The sequence below is a fragment of the Dicentrarchus labrax genome, unplaced genomic scaffold (assembly GCF_905237075.1).
Source record: "Dicentrarchus labrax unplaced genomic scaffold, dlabrax2021, whole genome shotgun sequence".
Classification (NCBI taxonomy): Eukaryota; Metazoa; Chordata; class Actinopteri; family Moronidae; genus Dicentrarchus; species Dicentrarchus labrax.
Window position 1 is genome coordinate 28503519 of NW_026136711.1, and position 24039 is coordinate 28527557.

Sequence of the window (24039 nt, forward strand, 5' to 3'; positions counted from 1 at the left end):
AACTCATTGTTAGAAGGCTGATAAATGAAGGCAAACAGACAGATGGTGCTTTCAATAACAACTGTAGTAGTAATTAGTACACGATATAATTTCATCAATCCATTATACCAAATACATCTTTGAAATTGAAGTGTGACAGTCAAAAGGGATCTGAAGAACAACTTTGCAACAGCCCTTGCAGCCCAGACATAAACTCCATGCATTACACCTGATTACATTATTGAGCCAAAGATAAATAACAGACTGTGCAATCCTACTTCTGATTACATAGAAGACACCTTATTGACACGTTTTTAACATTCACTCAAAAGAAAAACTTGTTGTGTTCACTTGTTGAGTGATATGATATATACCATGAGATGATATTTCCATTCTATTTATACTGTATCATTCCTTTAATATCTGGGTGTATGAGGCTATTGTACAATAATCATTGAACATTAGAAAAGAAGAAGAGAATACATTAACATTTCTATCCCATATCTGTTTTTGACACCAAGAGACATGCAATACAGACTACACCTTATGGTATTAGTGTGTCTAAAAAATGTTCAGATATCACAATAACCAACCATAAAGTGGACTATCTAAAAGTTAAGGCTATAAAGACGCGTGGACCTGTATTCATTTAGCAATTACAAAAAATTTATATTTAGGGGCCCAAGCTAAACAATCAAATACTATAGACACATACGTGTATGTGGCAAACAATTAAAAGTTAATTTCATCAATAAAAGACAATAAACACAAACTTGCCTTGAAAAAGACCAAACGTGACTGAAGCGTCAGTAATGAAGTAACTGGAGCTAAATGAGCAGTCATCTTCTCTCCATTATAGATTAAACAAACAGTCATTAAAAATAAATTAAAAATGTAAGGTTTAATGTATGTTTTAATGAAATAGACACAACTAACAAGTCTTATGTTTGTCATGTGTGTGGATTGTAATGTTTAATGTATGTTTTTTAATGTGTTGATTTGTTTCGACTGTAATGTTTTTAAAATACCCAGGAAGACTCGCTGTGCTTCAGGGCAGCGGTTCTCAACTAGGGGTCCGCAAAGCTTCACAGGGGGTCAGGACGCCTTCTTGATTTTAAAAAAAGTTAAATATTTACACATTAGACACTATATGTCAACATTTTATTCATTTCTCTGAAGAAAACTAAATGAAATTCTTGTTTTTACAATCTCGTCCTGCATTAGAAAAGTACAAAAAGTAACGACCGAATGAAGAGCTAATAGAACAATTGGAAGAAAACCTGCAATTTGTCCAAAGCAAAGCCTATTAAGTAGGTAAAAACAACAACAACAGAATACATACAGAGAATTATATTTACACTTTCTAAAAATATAATGAAATCTCATCATCTCTTTTTTTTTTAATTGACAGATGCTCACTTTAAAATGCTGTTACAATATACAGATAATATACAGAATAATAATATAAATAATAGTAATCTCATCATCTCTGATCAATATTCACAGGAAATAATCTGCTCAGAATTCCTCCAAATCTCTCCTTTTACACAAACTTCCTGCAGTTATTGTGTTCACTATGTGGGTTCACTGTACAGTTCATCAGTTGTTCTGTACGGTTGTTGTCATGGATTGAATATAATATGAAATATCCATAAAATATGTCAGTCGAGGGGCTCGCCAGTTGACTCAGTGATAATAAAAAAGTTGTACCTTAAGGAAAAAGGTTGGGGATTATCTGCTTTAGGGCCCAAACTAATGAGGAAAAGTACTTTAATACTGTATTTATACTTTGAATTTGAATGCAGGACTTTTACTTGTCACTTCTAAAAGGATCTGGACGCTGTTACCCCCCCTGCTTGGCTGCATTTTACCCATCCTCCCTTGTGTGTGTGACGTAAAGAGCCTCGTGCTGTGCCATTGGTTGTCCAGGAGGATGGGCCTCGAGCTCTGACCCATCCCACTAACATTGCGTCAGCTATAATATCTGCAAACCGGCTCACGTATCCAAAGAAAGTGTTGGACAAAGCCGGACGAGCTCCACCGCTGCAGCAGCCCAAACATCCTGGAAGACTTTACCACATCCATGAAGTTGTGAAATTAAAAATCAGCTGGAGGGTTAAAATACAACGGAGAGACAAACAGCACCGACTCAAGCTGCCTTTTCTTTTTTTTTTCTTTTTTTATTGTTATTGTTTGTTTTTAAAGAGAAAAACCACCACAAAAACGAGACTTGTGAATCCTTAAAACAGTCGACTGAAGTTTGAAAGTTGTTTTAAAGGAACAAAAAAAACAAAAACAAAAAAAAAAAAAACCTTCAAGATGACTGACTTCTGAGAGAAAGCGCCGGGAGACCCCCACCAACCCACCCACCCACCTCTGAGGAAGTTCTTCCATCACCCTCCACAAAGAAAAGAAGAGACAATATATATATATATATATATATATATATATATATCCACCACAGCGCAGCCATGGACACGGGAAAGGTATTTCTATCTGTGGTTCGTTGAGCTTTAAAACCTGTCTAACCTGTTTGGTTTGTTCCTCGCTGTTAAAGCTCCGTGCTGTCACTGAGTTCACAGTTCAGTGAGTTCACACTATTTTCTCATTTACTCATGAGCTTCTTCCACATGTGTCCAAACGCAGAGCCAGCAGCGAGGATGCAGCTCATATTGTGTCTATTGCATCGTTACTCCACCTCCGTGGTCGCTCGTGGGGGGTTTCTGACTGCGCACATGTCTTTTTAAAGCTCTTTTTTTTGGCGCTTTTACGTCCTTTTATGAGATATTTTAGGTGTCTGCACTCAACAGTAACCATACGCTGCTTCAGTGTGTGTTTTTTTCACGTATTTGTTCGTGTAACATCCATTTAAAATCATTACATTAGTGATAAATACGTCGATTTTATTTTATTTTTTTAGCTTTCTTGCAGTTTATTTCCGGATGATCTTTTTTACGTCATAGAGCCTCGCGCCTTGTTTACGTGTTTCGTGTGTTGTGAGAAATGACGCAGTTATCGTAGTCTGTAGTTAAGGTGGTCTGTGACTTAAGTTTAACAGCAGCTATTTATTCCCAATAATCGTTTATAATAATCAATAATGACATAATGCACTGATAACAGTTAATTGGTAACACTAGTGGTCGAAGAAGTGTCTCAAGTCAAAGTAACAATAGAAGAATTTACTCTATTACAAGTAAAGTTAGGAAAAGTTAGAAAAAGTATTTTATTATTGTTATATTAATTATTAAAATCCACTATAAGTATCAAGTGTAGTGTTTGTGCAGCACCAGTAGTATCTGTAGTACATTGTTGTATATGATGCATTATAGGGCTGCAAGTTATTTTTATTATCGATTTATCTGCAGATTATTTTCTTGGTTAATCAATTCTGTCTAGAACTGGAAAGTCCGACCAACAGTCCAATGTTGTGCAGTTTATCATATATAGACGAATAAAATCAGCATCTCATGTTCAGCATGTTTGCTTGAAAAAAATACTTTTCTCTTAAGTCTAATTGATTAATTGAAGGGTTTCAGTTCTAATATATAATTATTACAGATGCATAAACATGTAAGTTTCTAAGTTGTAGTTGGGGGTGGTGAAGCTGATTTTATATACCTAATATGCTGCTGGCAGTTTAAGCAGTAGTAATGCGCCATATTTTTATGAAGTCATCGTATGTTTTGTTTGTGAAATATTGATCTACAGAATAACTGTAGGTATATATTGGGTCAGAAAAAGTACGATATTACCCTCTGAAATGTATTGGAGTTAGTAGAAGTATTAAGTAGCATAAAAAGAAAACCACTGAACCACTAAATTGTACTTGATTAAGCACCACTGGCTAAGACAGTGATAAATTATTATATAAATAACTAAATAATAAAGTTGTTATAAGATTTTCTGACCTAATCAATTAATTACTTCAGCCGAAACTTTTGGATTTTGGATTATCGGACAAAAAAAGGCATTTGAAAACATCAAATTAGCCTCTTTGTTAGACTAAATGATCACTAATGTTTGATAATGATAGCAATTGTTAGTTTCAGCCCTAAACTCAATGCTGAGTATCAAACTCACATCCGAACAGCCGGCATTGCATTCAGACATTCTTGATCTCAACAATCACTAAACTCAACTACAGTGATGTGTGACTGTGATGCTCATTGTCCAGGAAGTAAACATGATGACTGATCTGGTGATAATGCTGACTCCATCCTGGTGTGGCTTTTGGTCACTGTTACATACTCATGAAGCACAGTGAAGCACGTACGCCAGAAACCTCCCTCTTCTTCCCCTTCTTTCTCATTGATGTAAGAGCAGTTCAACCCGGCGGAGAAGCACAAGGCAGCCCAGTCTGACATTGTGGTCAGAAAATGTTTCCCTAGCTGCTGCTGTTCTGTCCCTCCAAACAATTTTTACAACCATGCACGCTGTGTTATCGAGGACCTTCAGCTGGACAAGTTTGTTGTGGACGTGATGGGAAAGCTTCTCTCTGTTCCCAGTTTCCACTGTGACACTAACACAGCAGACATCCAGAGAGAGTCAGAGCCCACCGAGGGAATACGCAGTTGCCAACCCTGGGGCGTTAAAGCCATGTCCCTTTCCTTCCCAGGCTGTTTGCTGCACTCCCTCTTTTGTGTTTTGCTGCTTCCAGCAGTGTGGAGCTGTGTGTTTTTGCGTGTCTGTTGTTAAACAGTAGTTAAGCATGGGCTAATTAACATCTCGTGGTGGGGATTTTCATACCTGACTTGTGCTTAGTGTAATGCAAAGTTATGTGCAGATGGGGCAAGTATATGGGAACGTCAGTGAGTAAAAAGTTCACAAAAAAAGCAGTGGTAGGAAGTGGTAGAACGACTACGAAGTAACACACATTCAGAGAAGTGTTCATGCTTCAGTGCTTGTATTAAAACCTCCCCAGGCAACTATAGTTCCAACAAAACGTCGTTCTCACGAAGTGGGCTTGGCCCAGGTTTCTATAATCCAGGTTTTTGTATTCTTATTATAATGCAGTTATTTAAATTGCACAAATCACACAGCTTCTCCATCAAACTGACATCTTGTTTGCACTCTTGTTTGAGTCTGAAAACTTGCCTCAGTCAGGAATAAAATAGTAATTGGGGTCAAGCATACAGTTGACCTGTTCTGTTTTGAACAACAACCCCTAAACATCTTATTCCTGACAGCACAGGTATTTTGATTGAGAGTCCAGAGCCAACAAGCAGCCTTTCATTGTACAGACCTAATTGCACAGACCTTCCACTTCCTTTCAGCCATCTGCCAACTCCTGCCTTCTTTAAGACGATCCAGTAGATTTACTTTCATCTGCATGACAAGCTCTCTTCAGTATGTCTTATAGTGTAACTGTCAGCTATGTTCTAATGAGGCTTAATGAGTCTTTGCAAAATTGGGATTAAGAGATCTAGGAGGGCTTTAATTGAGATGAACAAGCAAGCGAGAGTGCATGTTTAATTAACTTTCTTGAGAAAGTGGATGACTATGTGCGCACTGTACTGATCCCCATGTTTGATCACCGTTCACAGGGAGGAGATTGTTGTGCAGGGCAGAGCTGTGTCTCTATGGACCCACCATTGAAATCTGCTTGATTTTAATAAATCAGACCTGACAAAGGATTTTAACTTATGTGTTCAACCTCTAAAAGCATGGTCTCCCCTCTGACTATCAAATATTAATTTCTTCTTATTGACTGCCTGATTTGTTCTTATTGCTGCATTATATGACCTGAGTTAAATAGTTACAGTATTTGTAAGTATTTTGATCATTTCGGCTGAAATATAATTAAATATTAACATTTTAAGCAGTTTTACTCCTTAGCATAATAATTGTGGAGTGATTACACACCTCACCTCTATACTGCTGTACTGGATATTGATAAGGATATTAATAATCTTGTCTTGTTATTCTTATTCTTATTATTACTGTTTGTCACAGAGGATTTGAACTCTTATTGGTTGTCTCAATTATCCTCAAAAACTTTTGCACTCACAGACACATCAAAACCTACTTGAACTGATAATATAGTCACTAAAAGACCATATACTGTAAATGCAGTCTCTATGAAAATAATCCTAGTATAGGATAGTCCTGTTGTTTGTTTCAGCCACACTAACGTTTCCCAAACAAAGAGCCTAACTCTGAGTTTTTATCTGATCTCACTGTGACGGGCTGGAAATTCACTGGCCCTGACAGATAAGGCCTTAAACACTTCCAGTTGTGTTTGCTAATAGTCTATAATGCAGTACATGCAGCTAAATGAGCACCTTTTAAAATAATGAACTCTCGAGTGTCACATCAAGCATACAAAAGATAAATTCTTCTTGGTGTCTCTTATTGTTCTACAGTGTTTAAAGAAAGGTTAATAATAACCAGGAGTAATAGGAAACTCAGACAATTACATGGCATATGTACAACTCTGCTTAATACGCTGTATTAAACATGACAAACACACACACCTTTTATTACATTATTCATCTGCCAATAGGTACTGTAGAGATCAGGCTTGCTTCCCCTTAGAAGAAGTGTTTGGCTGCACCTGTATGGATTTTACCACAGGTGTAAAACTAAGGAAGATATTTAATCACATAAACACAATGCCTTTGTTCCGCTTTGCAGTTAATATTAATTTCACTTCTTTTTTTAAAATTCAGCTTCAGTTTATTTACACCCAAACACTTAACAGACCTCACATGTAACAGGACACAAGAGCTACAACAATAACAGAACTAAGGCAGTAAGTTAGTAAGTAGAGAGCTTTTCTATCAATCACATAGCAACAGCAGGAATACAAATAGTAAAGTATTAATAAAGTATGTCCTACAGTCTGTGGGACTGTGCCAATACAGAAACTTGCCTCCATCTTTAGTACACAAAAAACATTAAAACAATCAGTAAGAGTATTTGGAAACGGTTCCCACAGAATAGGTGAGGAGGCTTTAAAACTGAGCAGAGCTGAGAGGAGTTGAGGTGAGGACGGGGCACATATTGGATTCCCCACAGCTGTGTAAGCTGAGACTGCAGCAGTGACGTGTGGGGGGGACGTGATGGTAGCAGCGTAGGCCATAACCAAGAATCTGGCACCCTCTGGCAAGCAGGAACTGAATTTAGCCAAATTACAGCCTGTTCTTCATCATCTTCTTCTTTTTTTTTTAAATGAAACACTGAGCTGATTCAGAAGAAACCCCCTGTGAGATTGACTGTTATTAGTCACAAACTAAGTAGTGTTACAATAAAACGCTTTTACTTTGATACTGAATTTCTGATAATACTTTTGTGCTTTTACTTTAGTATTTTAATCTTGTTGCGTTGGTACTTCTACTCAAGCAAAGGATTCAGTTGTTTGCAGCGCTTTGGTTTTCCTGTTGACATACTTTGTTGTGACTCTCTCAGTTTCTTGAAAGGTTTACCACAACGCCATTCCATTTTAAAGAATCTATGTCAATCGTTTCCTGTTTTGACTCTCTCTGTGTTTATATGCATTAGTGGATGTGTTTTAAATAAAGAGATACATTTTAATTACTAAATGTGCACTTCTAGATCTGATTCTCAAAGATCAACTTTATGTTTAAAGACGCTGTTTATTGATTCTGGGCTCAAGCATACATAGTTAAATGATGGTTTATACTAGCGGGTTATAGTTACACATTTCCTTATTTGGAGAAAACTGCTCTTCTACTTCATTTCCTCATTATACTTTCAGTAATCCAGTCAAAGTGCATATGAGTTGTCTACGTGAGAAAAGGAGTATAATGAGTGTGAGCTGACGTGTACAGTCAGTGTTTGCACAGATCTCCATTTTCCATTCTGGTTAATTCACCTGTATTGTGTGTTTCTTTAATTCGCTATCAACTAGTGTTGGCTGCTGTCAGTGTTTACCCAATAAGAGCAGAGAGTCTTTGGTGCTAAGCAACCAAAGCTACTATCAACAGTATAAAGTGTATATAGCAGCAATGACTAGACAGAATTTCCTTGCTAACCACATTTCATTTGACTTTTCACATGCAAAGAGGAGACATTTGCATCAGTGTTTATCAGCTCTGGGGAACTTGTAGATAGAGCAGAGGCATGGGAGGAGAGAAGGGTTTTTTACCGTCACCACTGTGCATTGATTCAGGCTTGGAAGAAGAAAAGTTTGTTTTCAGGAGCAGGGTAGAGAATTAGCACCAAGCACCGACTAAATGCTGGTCAGTGTTGGCAGATGAGTTTGTCTGTATTGAAACCGCCTTTTGCCAGTTCCAGTCAGTGGTTGGAAGAGTGGAAATGAGAACAAATGTTAGAGACCTGTACAGGCTGACTTTCCCTTGTTATTGATAGCATTATACACTCAAAACCTTCAGAATTATTATATTATAATTACTTACTTTACATGGTTTTCCGAAAATATGCCTTTTGTTGGGAACTGTTTTGGGCAAAGTTGTAATACTTATATATACTATGTTATAGTGTAGTTAAAACTGCTTTAGTGTAGTGAATTCTTCCTCACCTAATCAGATTTAAGCCTCCATGTAGATTAGCATGTTACACAGGTTGTTGCCAGACTAGATTAGTCATCTTGTGTAAGTAAACAAATTCACGAAATTCCATTTCCACTAGAAATGTAAAGAAAACTTAAAGCTACAGCTAAGGGAAAGATACCTTGGAGGTAACTATTAAAGGAAGAGAGTGATAGGAAGGGTCATCGGCGGTGGCTTTAGGGCTACGATCGTGAAATATTTGTTTTGGGTGTGACTTCATTGTTTCCCCAGCGAGGAAGTTATGTATTATGCTGCTGCTTCTGGTTTCTGCGTACAATGAACAGTATCAAACTCTTACTTTGAAAGGTAAGAGAGGGGCAGGATAGGTTTGCTTGATATCTGAGTTTGTTCAGTACACATTTAAAATGTAACCAATCATGAAACATTTGGATTTCTTCAAGCTTTAGATGATATATTTACAGTATTATCTCATTACTATGATTACTAAAACTCATTGGACTATACAGACAGTATGTGTGCTCTGAGGCCAGGCTGAGGGAGGTCTCCTCCTTGTATGTCGGTTAAAGGTAAAGATGTCACAGAGGAGTGTTTGATTTCACTTCACACTCCGCCATACCTACTTTTGACAGCTGTTTGCAGCTGGATTTGAACATCCGCATTTAAGGGAACAAGTAATTCCAGCTAGTCCCTAGAGGGGTTCCAGATTTAAACAGAGTCCAGTGACAAGTTTCCCAGAGGGGACAGACAGGATTTGTGTATTTATACTAAAAAAAAACAGCTGATAGTTCACTGAAAGCTTGTGGTGTTTCTTGTTCTGTCAAAGCGGCCGTGGAGCTGTGGCTTTACACAATGACATCAGTTCTGGTTGGTCTCCTCATTGGCAACATGGCTCCTTTAAGAGCCCAGCCCACAATGTTGAAAAGTGTGTTTATATTCTGTGCCCAAACAGTCCTGTCATGGACTTGTTGACCCTCATAACTCAGAGTCCCCATTGGCTCAGAAATGTAGGCGGATCTTTAAGTCTCTTTAGCCACGCTGGAGTGGCTGGCTCCAAAAACTCACAGGAGTTTCTTTTTTTCCAGCTCTGCTTCCTCTTCATCATGCAGGGGAGGAATTCTTGGTCTCTGAAAAAAAAAAAACAGTTGTTACTCATGTTACCCAGGCTCCACTGTCACCAGGAATACTGCAATTTTAAAAGTAGCCTGTAGCAGTTTGGTGATAGTACAGAGGGACAATCCTTTTCAAATAGTTTCTAAGAACTGTCTTTATTATAAAACCTGGTGGGGTTTGTTCTTGTGTTTATCGTCTTAAGCCTAAATGAAAAATTCCAGACGTTTAGCCCCAAGGTTTGAATCAGAGATGTACTCTTAACATGACGTTTGTGGAGACATAATGACAAGAATAACTTTTAATTTTGTAAACATGAACGAATACTTTTTATATTATAGATATAAATATAGATCACGTGACTACTTGCATGTAAAAGGGGTCACTTTGTCGTGATGGATTAACTGAATAATCTACAGAGTATTTTTCAGCTCATTGCTCTGGTCCCCTCCCTATTTGTAGTATGCAATGAATAGCACATTGGAAAAAAGCCTCGTTACAAGCACCCCCTAAGACAGCACACAACCCAGTTAACTAACATTAGCATTATTACACATCCTGCATATAGCAACTTAGACACAGATCTGCAGCAAAAAAGGAAACTTACTCCTCCTCCTGGATACACACATGCTTCCACTGTCCAAACTATACAGTGCCAACTAAGTTTTAACTCAACTCCACCTCACTAATTGTCTTGAAACTCTCCAGAGCTTCTGCTACGAAGTACTGGCTGACACGCTATTTCCCAAATAGAAATACACAGCAGGCGGGACAACGATAGGATAAATCAGAAAGGATCTGAAATCTTTACCACTCTCATAGCACCTTTTCCAGATGTAACAGTGCTGCTTTCAGTGAAAAGGCTCCACTGTAGACTTCCTGCTCAGCATCAAACAGCAGACAGACAAAGCTAGTGACTAGCTGGTGAACTTGGAGCCAGATATTTTCTTCAAATAGTTACTTTGGACTTGCTGGATGTGAAATTATAACATTAAGTGTTTGCCATATCAGTGTATATTGAATTGATAATATGTCAGTGTTGTGGTCACAGATTGTTTCTGCTGCCTCACTCCAATGCAACTTACAGCAAGCACAGATAGATTGACAAGTGTCTCACCAGGATCAACATGGGCCTTGGTTGTCTTGGAGGTGTCAGAGGTCTTCAGGTACTCATTGTGTCCTTGGTTTGTGTCCACTCTTACTCTGGTCTACAGGCTAAACTAGAAAAATAAGTTAAAGTAGGAAGGTTTGATCCTTGCAACAAAATAAAATGTGTCATGTGTTGGATTAAGTAAAATTTCTGGTAGTTTTGTCTGCAACTGAAAGAGATTTTGAGATGACCCTTCTACCCTTTTGAAGGTCGGGTCTTTTGTTGCCATAACATAAGAACCTATCTGGTGTGAATCACTGTGGCAAAGGATTGGTGTGAGTCACAGGACTTAGGTCAAAACAGTCATGCAGACACAATGACTGATGGTGAGATATAAAAGATGGAAATAGTGAGCCACTCTTCTGCTGTTTGTATGGCTCTAAATTTTATCTGAAGTACGTGCAGAAACTTGCATACAGTACTTGCATCTGTTTTCAGGTCATGTTTGAATGATTCTCCTTCCACACTGAAACACTAGTACATTCAATCAGTGGAGGGAAGAAGTGGTAGAGGGTGAACAACTAGAGGCTAGCTGTAGCTAGAGGCAGTTTTTGTAGACATACTTGTCTCTGGTTTATTAACTTTTTGGTATGAGGAAAATCGCTACTGATCTCCTGGGATCTATAAAGATCAAGCAACAAGTGAGCTCTGTAATAACAGGGACAGAAACACAGACAATAACATGGAGACCTGGGTCTAACCTGGAGCTGTTCCAAAAAGCTTTCGCTTGGATAACTCCTCCTCCTCAGACCTGACCTGAAGTTTTACTTTTTAGCAACATTGTCCTCATATCTCAGTTAACATGCTTCTGGGAACAGGTTTCTGTCTGACTGTTGGCTGTTCGATCTGTCCATTAAGAGTCTGAAGATACATTTGTTCCTCTCTTTCCTGTTTTTCCTGAAGTTATCCCTTCAGTTGTCATGAGGCATATTTTATGGGCAGACCGGTTTCACTGTGTTGCATAACGTGGGCCCGATATCAAGCATCATCAAGATATTTTTAACAGTGCATTCATTATACTTGTTGTGACTATGCTGTGATGATAAAATAAGAGACATATTTTCAGGATGGCTGAAGCACAACTGCAAGTAGAAAAAAAAAAAAGTCAGTGATACAAGAAGATAGTGAACGCCTTGTCCCAAAAACTGGCATTGATTTAATTTTCAGTTTGTAAACCGATATGTGTGGGAGTGTGCATTGTCCAACTAGAAAGATGATACAGCTGTTAATCATACTATTTGCGTTCATTCCAGCTCTTGGACAAAACATTTGTCCACTGGGTGAAGCGGTGAATATCAAGTTAAACTAGTCCCTTCACTGACTTAATTTCCTCTACTCTCTTTTTTGTCTTGCAGCAAATAACGTTCCCGTTAATGATGAGCGTTGGAGCCGCTGTGATCGGCTCCCTGCAGTTCGGCTACAACACCGGTGTCATCAATGCCCCTCAAAAGGTGAGTCATATGTCTGCAAGCATGTCATTCAGTACCTACAAGAAGGTTTTAGGGCTTGTCTTAGCCCACTGACATGCAATACTGGGTCTGCAGTATATGTTTGATATTATTCACACAGTAGATCATTCCCCCTTCTAAAGTAGCCCCAGTGCTGGTTGTTCACTCAGTTGTTGGACTGTAGGATGGGACAGAAAGGGGGGGGTTTCAGGGGTGAGATAATAATAGCCGCATTCAGGCCCAAGGACATCTGTATTAACAGACTCTTAACGATTCCTGTGTAAAAGAGTGTGTCCATGCCCAAAAATGGGCCTCTGCTGTCTGGCTGCAGGCTGGGAAAAGCTAGACAAGGAAATTAAATGAAGGAGGTAGACAGCCACCTATCCCCATAGCTTAAACATTTATTAAATGTGTTTTCGTGCCCCTCCCTGGAGTAAATCTACAGTAGGTTTTATTAACAGACAGGTACAACAAAGAAACTCATTTCCTGGGGAATGTCTATATTGCAATAACTTCTGCATTGGTCTTGCTGCACCCTGAGGCTGCAGCTGTCTGTACACAGGTCACAGGTGTGTCGCCAGACAGGCCACAGCTCCGCCTGCTCTTTTTATCTACCTTTGACATATACAGAGTGAGTCCTCGGTGTGCTGAAGACAGACTGTCACAGTGATCTACAGTCACAGCTGTTTTGTGGTGTTCTGTCTGTGAGGGCAGCCGGATCTCTATCTGAACTGCTCGTCCACTTTGAAACGCTTTGTAAACAAGAGCAGCTTTCATCAGTTTAAGAAAGTTGAAATTCACAAGAAATAGACAAAAGAGGGAGTCTGGGTAAATACAGGCTCTGTTTCATTTCTTCTTGAGACGAAGCAGGCAGCACGTGTTAAAGAGGGAATTTTATGCCTTGAGACATTTGTGCAAAACTTGTGCAATTGTCATGGATTGTGCAATGAAACTTAAAATTAGAAACTGGACTTATATAAAACATAACATAGTCTAAGGCTGCAACTAACAGTTATTTTAATTCATAATTTATATATCTAACAAATATTTTCTAGACTAATCAGTTAATAATTTGGTTCTATGTATGTCAGAAAAGTAATGGAAAAGGTCTGTCACGGTTTCCACAGTGCAAAGTGATTTCTTCAGATGACTGTTTTTTCCAACCAACAGTCCAAAACTCGCAGCAAATGCTCACATATGAGAAGCTGGGACTGGGGATTGTGTGGCATTTTTGTTTACTTAAATAAATCATTCTTTCATTTTCAGAATATCCTAACTTGCCTAAAAGAGGTCAAGACTTAACGATATTTCATAACATTTAATCCAGTGTTTTGCCTCTACAACTGTTAGAGTAGCACATATTTGCCTCCACCATGAAAACAACACGTGTTCGGCTTCATGGAGCTCAGCTCATGAGCCACACAGTGTTTTGTGAGTGGCTGAGTGAGGGGCTGCAAATCAAGGGAGAGGGAGGCCCGGGCTGTTACACAGTGGGCTAGTGTGAACCTGCCCTCCTGCGTCTTTATCCCCGTCCCAGTACCCTGCCTGGGGTCTCAGTATCACATGCAAACAGTTCAAGAATGACTGTGCAGGAGTTACCCAACAGTTACCCAACACACACTTAATCCTTGATTAGTTAATGACCCTTAAGAGGCTATAATATTACAAATACAACTTTTATATAGCAACAGCACTTCAGATTATCACCAGCACCTCTCCCCTCTGTGCTCCAGCGTGTGATAAAGGATGCTGGTGCTGCGGGTGACCTAGGACGCTGATTAGATAAGCTCTTTCAAGGGCCTAACTGTAGCTCCTGTCCTCCTCCCCCTGCTGCATGTCTGCTTGCTCTTCAAAGCAAATAATATCCTTATTTGGAAATGTCCTTTTGTAAAAAAGAACAACTAAAAACTGCCCAGAAAACAAGATGTAAAGACAAATAAGTGTTATTATTACACCTGTGTATGCTGAATACAGTGCTCACCTTGACAACCTGCCTACCAGGCAGCCCCGACAACATATGCTGACAGCCTGGCAGCATGAATAGACAGCTTGTTACATTGTGTGGTTAGGGCCAGCTGGTGGTTTGGACTGCACAGTCTACTGAGACCAGGGAGTAAACACAAAATAATATTGCAATTTCTATAGAGCTGCCATTCAAGTCAGTGAAAGTGTCACTTTGGCACTATAGTCTTGGCCTGATAATAACAATGAATGACATGTTCACTTCAATCCCTGTCTTTGATGTTTATAATAACAGCGTGAGAAACAGAGAATTGGCACCAGAATCTGCACCCCCCCACTCTGCCTTCTGAATTTTTTCAGAGTTTCGGTTCATTGTTTGTCTGTCCGGTGGTTTTACTGTTTTGGTTCACTCTCACCAAACTCATAGCGTTGCTTTCGGTTGCAGCAGGCAGCTGTGTACAGTGTACAGTCTCTAAAAACTGTATACTGTACACTACCGGCTCAGCACAAAACTACAGACATACAAAATATAGCCATGAGCTGGTGAATATAGTGGAGCATTTAGGAGTTGGTGAAGACCAGAAACACGACTCCAAATGAATTATAATGTTTCTCTGTAACTGCTGGATGTATAAATATGCAACTGCTTGCTAACAAGTTCGCCATATCAACCTAAAAGGAAATGACACGTCATTGTTGTGTTTACGACTTGTTCCAACAAAAAATTAGTTATTAGAGGTTAAAGTGAAAGTAAGTATTATCACAGTGTAGTATCATCAACTTAATATGTCCAAAGTACTCTGGCCCTGCAGGCTGCCAGTGTCATCTGTCATATTAAAGGGTCATTACGGATATATTAACTGCTAAGCACCATTTTAATGTTGCTGCTGGTCTAGGTGGTAAAACTTAATACACTGTTGGTTGGCTTAACCTATTATCTAAGAGTCATATTTTTTAATCTAATCATTTGTTTTGTCTGTAAAAAGTCCAAATTTGCCCTCTGAAATCTGAAGTAAAGTATTAAAGTAGCAGAAAATGGAGTGTAATTAAGTACTGCACTTGAAAAGTAGTAAATGTTATATTCCACTTGCAAATGATGGATATAAGGGGGATGAATGTCAGGGGACAGTGTATGATGACACACTTGGGATATCACTAAGCAAGGTCTTATGAGTGAAGCTGATAGTGCACATGACCCAAACCATGTCATGCTATATGTATCCCTCCACCAATGGAAAGCCCTTCACACATGATAGCCAATGAGGAAACTGCTGAGTGTCCACATGCTGTATTTGAGCCACCTTAAGAGCTCTTGTACTAGTTCGACTGCCAAAGGTTTCAAAACAAATACAGGTGATGTTACACTATCGCAGAGGCACATGACAGAGCTGGAGTTAACATATGGTGGTGGTGATGGGGGGGTCAGGGACATACTGGTGAAGTCAGAGTTTTATGAGAGGTTGCAGACAGGATGGTGACCTTTCTGAATCACTTGAGAAGTGTCAGTGTGACGCACACATTAGCAGACGCAGGCTCAGCTATTCAGTCAATGTCACTAGCTCGCCTGGGCGTGTTTGTCAACATTGTCGTCTGTGCTGGGGATTGGCAAAGGGGAGGGGAACTGAAACTTGACACTTAACCCTGGCTGGTTAACTTCCTGTTTGCCAGGAAATGGTGATGATCATGCATTGCTGCCACCAGCTGGTCACACAGTAACAGCTCAACCATTGCTATGTATTGGCCTGAGCAAGAGGAAAACGGCACACATGATCTTATTCCCAAGAGCTATAACGATAACAATGACATTAACACTATGATGTAACCACCACTAGTATAATGATGATTATCTGTTTCTAAATTCAAATTACAGCTTTGTTTTATAATTCAAAATTATAAAACGTGATTTAGGCCATTTAGTCCTGGGGGAAAACAAAGCCAGCTCAGGACATATTTATTTTATTTGTGTAAAAAAACATTTAACTCTAACCCTTTTTCCCCCTGTGGCAGATCATTGAGAAGTTCATCAATGAGACGTGGTTTGAGCGCTACCAGGAGCCCATCACCAAAGGTAGCCTCACTGTCATCTGGTCCATCGCTGTCGCCATCTTCTCAGTTGGGGGCATCTTTGGCTCCTTCTCCGTTGGACTCTTTGTCAACCGTTTGGGAAGGTAAAAAAATAAAAATCTTGCTGGTGTTACAATAACCCAAAAGCCTTCTTGGGGCTTTTTTTTAAAAAGTAACACACTGTGCTTTAAAGAGCAATTTAACAACTCACAAATTCAGTTAGATTTTTTGTCTTTGTCTGGAGGACCGAATTACTTGATTTTCTGTGGTAATCAACGCTTTAGACTAGGACCAGGATCAATTGATAATAAAATGCCTGCACACACAATTTATCAACTCAAAAATGGTACGATATTGATTAGTACCCTCATTCTTCTTGGGGTCCACAGAGAACACAAAAAGCATTAAACATAACAATCACACGAAAACAACAAAAATAACAGACACATTAAGGATGCATTTTTAAAACACTATCCGAGCTTCAAACAAAAGATAATACCAAAGTTAATTCCAAAAATATGTAAATGCCATTTGTAGATACCACGACCTGAATTTGTTAAATTAAATGTTATATTATTTTCTGTGGCCTACAGGAGGAACTCTATGCTCATTGCCAACATCCTGGCCTTCATCGCAGCCACTCTGATGGGCTTTTCGAAGATGGCGAGCTCCTGGGAAATGCTGATCATTGGTCGTTTTGTAGTGGGCCTTTACTCCGGCCTCTCCACAGGTTTCGTGCCCATGTATGTGGGTGAGGTTTCCCCAACAGCCCTACGAGGAGCCCTGGGCACCCTCCACCAGCTGGGCATTGTGGTCGGCATCCTCATTGCACAGGTTGGTGGATAGCGATTGTCCGATAACAAAACAACCTTGTGGCTTTATTGTACACCCTTGTTTGTAATTTGTTTTTCCAAATGCTTGCTAGAAGCTGTGGAGGTGGTTTATATGTGTGACGTGTGTCTGGGTTGATTTCAGGTGTTTGGAATGGAGTCCGTCATGGGCAACGATGACTTGTGGCCGCTCCTCTTGGGCTTCACCTTCATCCCTGCCGTTTTGCAGTGCATCCTGTTGCCTCTCTGCCCCAAGAGCCCCCGTTTCCTGCTCATCAACAAGAACGAAGAGAACAAGGCCAAAGCTGGTTAGTTCACACATACACAAGAGAGCACAGATCTCACTGATTAAAGTGGATGCATTTAGCTGTAACTGCTTTATCCTTGCATGACTTTTGTGTATGTTTCTGATTCAAATAGTGCTGTGTTTTTACTGAAATTTGGTGGTGATATTTCGATCCTAAAATTCAACAAAAGTCTAAAGTTAAAAGCGTCATCACAGATTCCAATGAGCTTTAAAATGTCCAAGGATGTTATCAAAAGGAAACAAAAATGACAAAGAAAAATGTAGCTGAACTGGGGAAAAGAATAAGTGCAGCCTGTAGAGTTAACAATCTGCTTTTTTCACTGCACATTCTAGTGTTGAAAAAGCTCAGAGGCACCAGCGACGTGAGCGCTGACATGCAAGAGATGAAGGAGGAGAGCCGACAGATGATGAGGGAGAAGAAGGTGACGATCGCGGAGCTGTTCCGGTCTCCCCTCTACCGTCAACCCATCATAATTGCCATCGTTCTGCAGCTCTCCCAGCAGCTGTCTGGAATCAACGCTGTGAGTGTCCAGGCTTAGACATTATCCTGTTGTTCGCTCTGAGGTCTGTCCTTGAGCTTCTGAAGGAAAGACACAGAAAAAAAAAAAGAGAAACTTTACTTTTCCCTGACATACTTGGTACATATTCATATGCTATTTCACACTACAGCTACATGAGAAACAGAGGAAAGATATTCAGAACATACAGACATGTCAATTTTGTAATAAAAAAAAAAAGAGGGAACTTTCTCATGAATCTTTTTGGTTGTCGTACTTTTTAGGTGTTCTATTTCTCCACTCGAATCTTTGAGAAAGCCGGAGTTGAGCAGCCTGTCTATGCCACCATTGGAGCCGGAGTAGTTAACACAGCTTTCACTGTGGTGTCGGTGAGTACAGAAAGAAATGATAGTTAATTCAGTAATTTTTGAGGTGGAAAATTGTTCGGATATCACTTTACAGTTGATTCAACATTTGTTTGTTCTACCAATATGTAAGGTTTATGACTTAATATTACGGTACTGACCGTGTTCCTCATCTTGTTTATTTTGTGGTGCAGCTGTTTGTGGTAGAACGTGCAGGACGTAGGTCTCTGCACATGCTGGGGCTGCTGGGAATGGCAGGATCTGCCCTCTTAATGACTATTGCCATGGCTCTGCTGGTAAGTTTCCCTTAAAGTCTTAATACAGTGTAGATATGTAGTGATTATTCTAACACATATTGAGTTGCAGGAGGTGGTTGTCAAGATTCTCACTGATTAAATACCAGAAATTAATCTTGTTGTTGTCTTATGTTCCTGTAGGATCAGCTCAAATGGATGTCGTATTTGAGCATCGTGGCCATTTTTGCCTTCGTCGCATTCTTTGAGATTGGACCGGGTCCCATCCCCTGGTTCATCGTGGCAGAGTTGTTCTCGCAGGGACCCAGACCATCAGCCTTCGCTGTAGCTGGTTTCTCCAACTGGACTGCCAACTTCATAGTGGGAATGGGCTTCCAGTACCTAGAGGTGATTAAAAAAAAAAAAACAACAGAAAAAAATATTTGGATTCAGTATTTGTGTTTTTCATCATTCTGTAATCTCTTGAGAATAACGTAGTTGGGTACTGATTATGGAATAAATAAATCATTTTGTTTGATTTAGTTGAATTTATGAGTAATTGTTGATTTTCAGAATAATATCGTTGAAAGAATGGCTCAATTTGAACTCTAATAATAGTAAATAATACTACTCACATTTTATAGTCATACAAACTCAAATACTATCACCTTAATAGTATTTAAAGCTACCATAATACTTTTTTTGAAGGCTTAACAGTTTTCATTCTCACTGTCAGACAGTTGAACCCTGCTAGGACTCCACTAAATAATTCTCTCCTCTTATCTCCCTTCACAGGAGCTGTGTGGCGCCTACGTGTTTGTCATCTTCATTGTGCTGCTGCTCTTCTTCCTCGTCTTCACCTACTTCAAAGTGCCAGAGACCAAGGGCCGGACATTTGACGAGATTTCGGCCGGCTTCCGCCAGACGGCTGCTGGAGGAGAGAAGCACTCGCCGGAGGAGCTCAACAGCCTGGGAGCTGATTCTCAGCTCTGAGTGACTGTTACTTTTACTTCTAACAAACTCTTTCTCAGACCGAGGAGTAACGAGAAGGGTCTACTAAGTAGAAGTAGACAGATCCATTGGTAGAATAATTTTCACACTGTCACCACATTTCGGGCGTCATTACCAAACACAGAACAGCCCTGTGTGATTCTCCAACATGACGTCTTCTGCTGACCCTTTCATGTCACACAAAGAAACAAACTCAATGGGCACTATGTCGCCTTATGGATGTGGACAGGGGAGCTGAGGATAGATGGGGAAGGTTTTTAATATGTTAAAGATATTTTAAAGAAGGAAAAGGAGTGTCTGCATCAATCAATTAACCTTTTTTAAACTTTTTTCACTGAATATATTACTGATATTGTGCTTATGCTCTGTTCTTTGTAGCCCGTTACAGTCAGTTTATTGTCTGGTTAAAGCGTGCTGTAGCTTTCAAGATCAGTTCACTGTGCAAAACACTTGTTTTTATCAATCATACTGTAAAGCTGTATCACTGTAGACTCAGCACTGTAGATGCTCTACAGCTCAACTTTGTCTCTCCCCACCAGATGGTGCACTGCCCTTAAAAAAGGTGCCAGTGCTCCACTGATAAGGAATAAATTATTTTGTACCTTTTTAAAGCTACTGAGTACACAAATATGTAGATGTATTGCTGTGAGTATTTTAATTTTCCTAATGAAATTTATTAACAGTAATGCTCCGTATTATGGAGTATTGTTGTTACTTATTTACACGTGCTGGACAATATTTTACTCTTTTTATTGCCTTTTCTTCTTCCTGAAAATGTCATATATTTCTAAGATTTATGGTCATGAAGACAAAACAGACAACACAAACAAATTCATTTACCATTCACAGATTTTTTCACAATTCCTTTTTAGCCAAACATTTAATGAAATTAATATTGAGATGTTGCAAGAGGAGCAATCTCCACAGATCAGTACCAGAGCACTGAACTTGGCAGTGAAGTTGAAATAAATAAATCATCCACCCATTTTACCATGACATGAGATAAGAACGCACTCACAATCACGCAGCCCCAAAACCAAAAATCTCTCTCACAAAACCAGAACACTTGTGAGTTTAAGTGCCCATCAAAAAAAAAATCAAGCCCCCCTGCCTTCAGCCTTTCAGCCTTATCACTTTGGAGCAGTTTCAGGTCAGTTGTCCTGATCCAGACTGAAAGCCTCTGTTAGTGAGCGATCTTCACTTTTTCACTTTTTACTGGTGAATTGGCTTGTCAGGATCTTTTCACACAAGTGGGATCTGCTGTGCTGCATACTCCTCCTCTTTAAAAACAACTGCAAAGCATCTTCAGAAAAAAAAAAGAAAGAAAATAAATAATAGGGACCAAAATGAATGTCAGCCTTTTGGAAGGTATTCATTATCCTGAAAGTGCTTGTCACCTATCTTGGGTTGAACTCCCAGTGTTCCTTCCACTCTATAATGTCCATAAAGTGTCCTAGGAGGACGACACGTGTTACTATGGTGTAAGGCTTGTTTTGTGCCTTGTGCACTGAATTCTTCAGTATTGTTAGCTCTCTCTCTCTCTTTCTCTCTTTCGGTTGCGTACTGTTGCGTAGCTGGTGAAGGAAACTGTAGTTTGGCTCATGTTACCTTGCTGTACACGGCGCTGTCTATCGAGCCTGTATCACCTGTTGAACCTTTCTTTGCTTTACCTGCGTTGTTTGAGGAAAGTTATCTTTTTAGCAGCACTTTATTATTCACAGTAATATTTCTTTGTTACTGAAACAAACTTTGAGGACGTTTCAGTCTTTTTTTTTATTCCAGTTTGGAATCTTTGTTACTGAAGAGAGACTGAAGTACTGCTGATGGATTACTTGATGTATTTGAAATGGAAATGTGTGGAATCATTTGTTCATATCTATTACGGTCTTGTATGGAGCACATTTGGGTGTGTACACACACACAGGTCAGTTGTGAGTAAATATAGTAATATTACTAGTCTAATAAGAACGTTGATCCAAATCCAACACTTAATCATTCCATAATTAGTTGTTAATTATTGTATATAGTAAATCATTCTAGAGTATCTTTTGTCGTTTGATGGGTCACATCACCCATCCTGGAAAGCACTGAAACATCCACTCTCTGTGCCTTTGCGTGGCTTTCACGTATCTTCACCAGCAAAATTGTGTAATAGCATCAAAAGATGCACCTCCCCACACAGACCGATGTCTATTTCAAATATAAAACTGTATTTTATGTACATAGATTCACAATTCTGCTTGGGCATTGGATGTTTAATGTGGCCTGTAGCCTTTGAAATCTCCATATGGCACACAACATTATGTAAATATGAAACACACTACAGCCTCACCCACTCCAAAATTTATAAAATGTTTAACTTTAAGAAACTTTTTTGATAGGTAAATGAATGATTAGTACTGAGTAGTGATGCACATGTCCATTTAGTTTATGTACTCTTGTTCCCTTTTGATTTTAATTTTATATCTGAAGATATGTTGTGGCCTAATACTATTATAATAAATCTAATTCAGATTTTACATGTAAGGTGTGTGTTAATGAGATGCATTCAGTAGTGTTTTCTTTTTAGCGCACAGAGCATATTCTAATGTTTGTAATAATAAAAGATCTGTGTGTATGGTGTTGGAATGTGAACCTCTGCTTGGGAAATATGAATTGTGATGGATGGCGTCCTGAATGGTTCTGCAATCTTTTATAACTGGTTTAATGGCTGAATAAAAGAAATCGTGCATACAGATATAATGTTTTTGGGGTCAATTTGTGGCTCTTTTTTGGAATTAAACCTGCAATGACTGATTTTTTATTTTTCTTGGCCACTTGGGGGCAGCACAACAACCTCAACGTACAACTTACAGGTTAGCAAACAGTTGCTTTTTTACACATCCAGCATGCATGGAGAAATGTTAACATCAATTTGCAATTTAACATGATTTTTCTTGTGTGAAAATGCACATGAACAGTGAAGTTGCTGTAAAATCTAAATAATTAGCTGAACGATTCATGGAGATATGGGAGAGCTGCAGAATCGGATGATAATTATCTCTTCATCCACTGCCAGCAACGTCTTTCACATTGCACATAGTGTTTTCTGTTGCTGATATAAATTATAGTGCTATATTGCTATAATGCTATATTTAGTTAAAGCTGCTCAGCTTTAAGTAAACTGAAATAGTTGAGGCTTTCAAACGCATCTCACAGTCCTATGCAGTCAATTAGAAAAGGCTCAGGGGTCGTCATGTGTGGAATTTTAGTCACCTATTAAGTTATAAGTTGACCAGACCTTCTTCAGCCAAAGAAGCATGTGAGATGTGGGTGAAAGCTTCAAAAAGCCAGTAAGTGGACACATGTTTAAGATAAAATAAAGGAAAACAAACAGAAGTCCTGATTTAAGAAATTGACCGAACTAAATTAGACCCAGGAGGACCTTGTATACAGGCTAGCCAAAGCCTTTAATGACATTAAGGATGCGCAACACAACACCTAAAGTAATTACACTAGACAGAGAGTTTCCTAACCAAATCAATATTAACAATGAAAAAACTAAACTTGCAAACTAAACTTAAATACACATATTATCTCTCTAAGCACCCCTTGCTGTTACTTAACTGAAAATAAACCTAAATGAGAGAAAAGGTGAGGGTCAGTGGAAATCATAATACTAAATGTTTTATCAAGAAAATAAACCTGGCATTTTGTTTAGTTTTATTGGTTTCTCAGTGCATATTAGCATTTGCAAGCAAGAAAAAAAAAATTGATTCTAAAGTGATTCTCTGGCTTCATAGAAGTGTTTGAAGATGACTTCTCTAGAAGTATTATCTGATCCCAGAATGACTAAACCTACAGTTTCTCTCTTTTCTAAAGATCATTCACCCAAACACTGTCTCTGTATCTTATGTATGCTACAAATAAACATTTTCTTTTAACCTGTTACACAACAGTTATGACACTGGATGACTGGTTTAATGTGCCAGCCAGGCTTTTGATAGGCAAAATGTAATATCTGTGTAGAATACAGTTGGTGCATCACTATTTTTGGCTTGACTTAATATCCCATCTATCTATCTATCTATCTATCTATCTATCTATCTATCTATCTATCTATCTATCTATCTATCTATCTATCTATCTATCTATCTATCTATCTATCTATCTATCTATCTATCTATCTATCTGTCTGTCTGTCTGTCTATCTATCTATCTATCTATCTATCTATCTATCTATCTATCTATCTATCTAAATGAATAGTAAATGAAAAGAAAATGAGTTGATGTTAACCTCTGTGGATGACCTCGAGATGAATGAGATTAGGGTTATCGTTGCTAGAGATACGCTCCACTTCACTCATGTCCTCCAGCTGCCTTTAAAGGGCAGTAGTCGCACCTCACTTGTGTGTCTTAACATAGACATCTGTTAAATCTCAGCACCAGATTCTCTTATTTTACGTTGATCTGATGCTCTTTCTCCGTCTCCCGAGTGGCAGCCATACACCTGCAAACATTAGAGTGTAATAATTACCCATCATCTGTGACCTTTAAGGCTTAAACTGTTTACAAAAAGGCACTTTTACAGCAGAGAGCAAACAACCAAAACACA

General features: G+C 39.0%; 1 protein-coding gene across 1 annotated transcript; it reads left to right on the top strand.

The window, feature by feature from the left end:
• Positions 1–1968: 1968 nt before the first annotated feature.
• Positions 1969–22187, top strand: slc2a1b (solute carrier family 2 member 1b). The gene is made up of 10 exons (XM_051413680.1): positions 1969–2465; positions 12084–12179; positions 16146–16306; positions 16796–17036; positions 17178–17340; positions 17673–17860; positions 18121–18225; positions 18396–18497; positions 18639–18842; positions 19230–22187. The coding sequence occupies exons 1-10, from the start codon at positions 2451–2453 to the stop codon at positions 19425–19427; spliced, it is 1473 nt and encodes a 490-aa protein (XP_051269640.1). The 5' UTR covers positions 1969–2450; the 3' UTR covers positions 19428–22187.
• The last annotated feature ends 1852 nt before the right edge of the window (positions 22188–24039 follow it).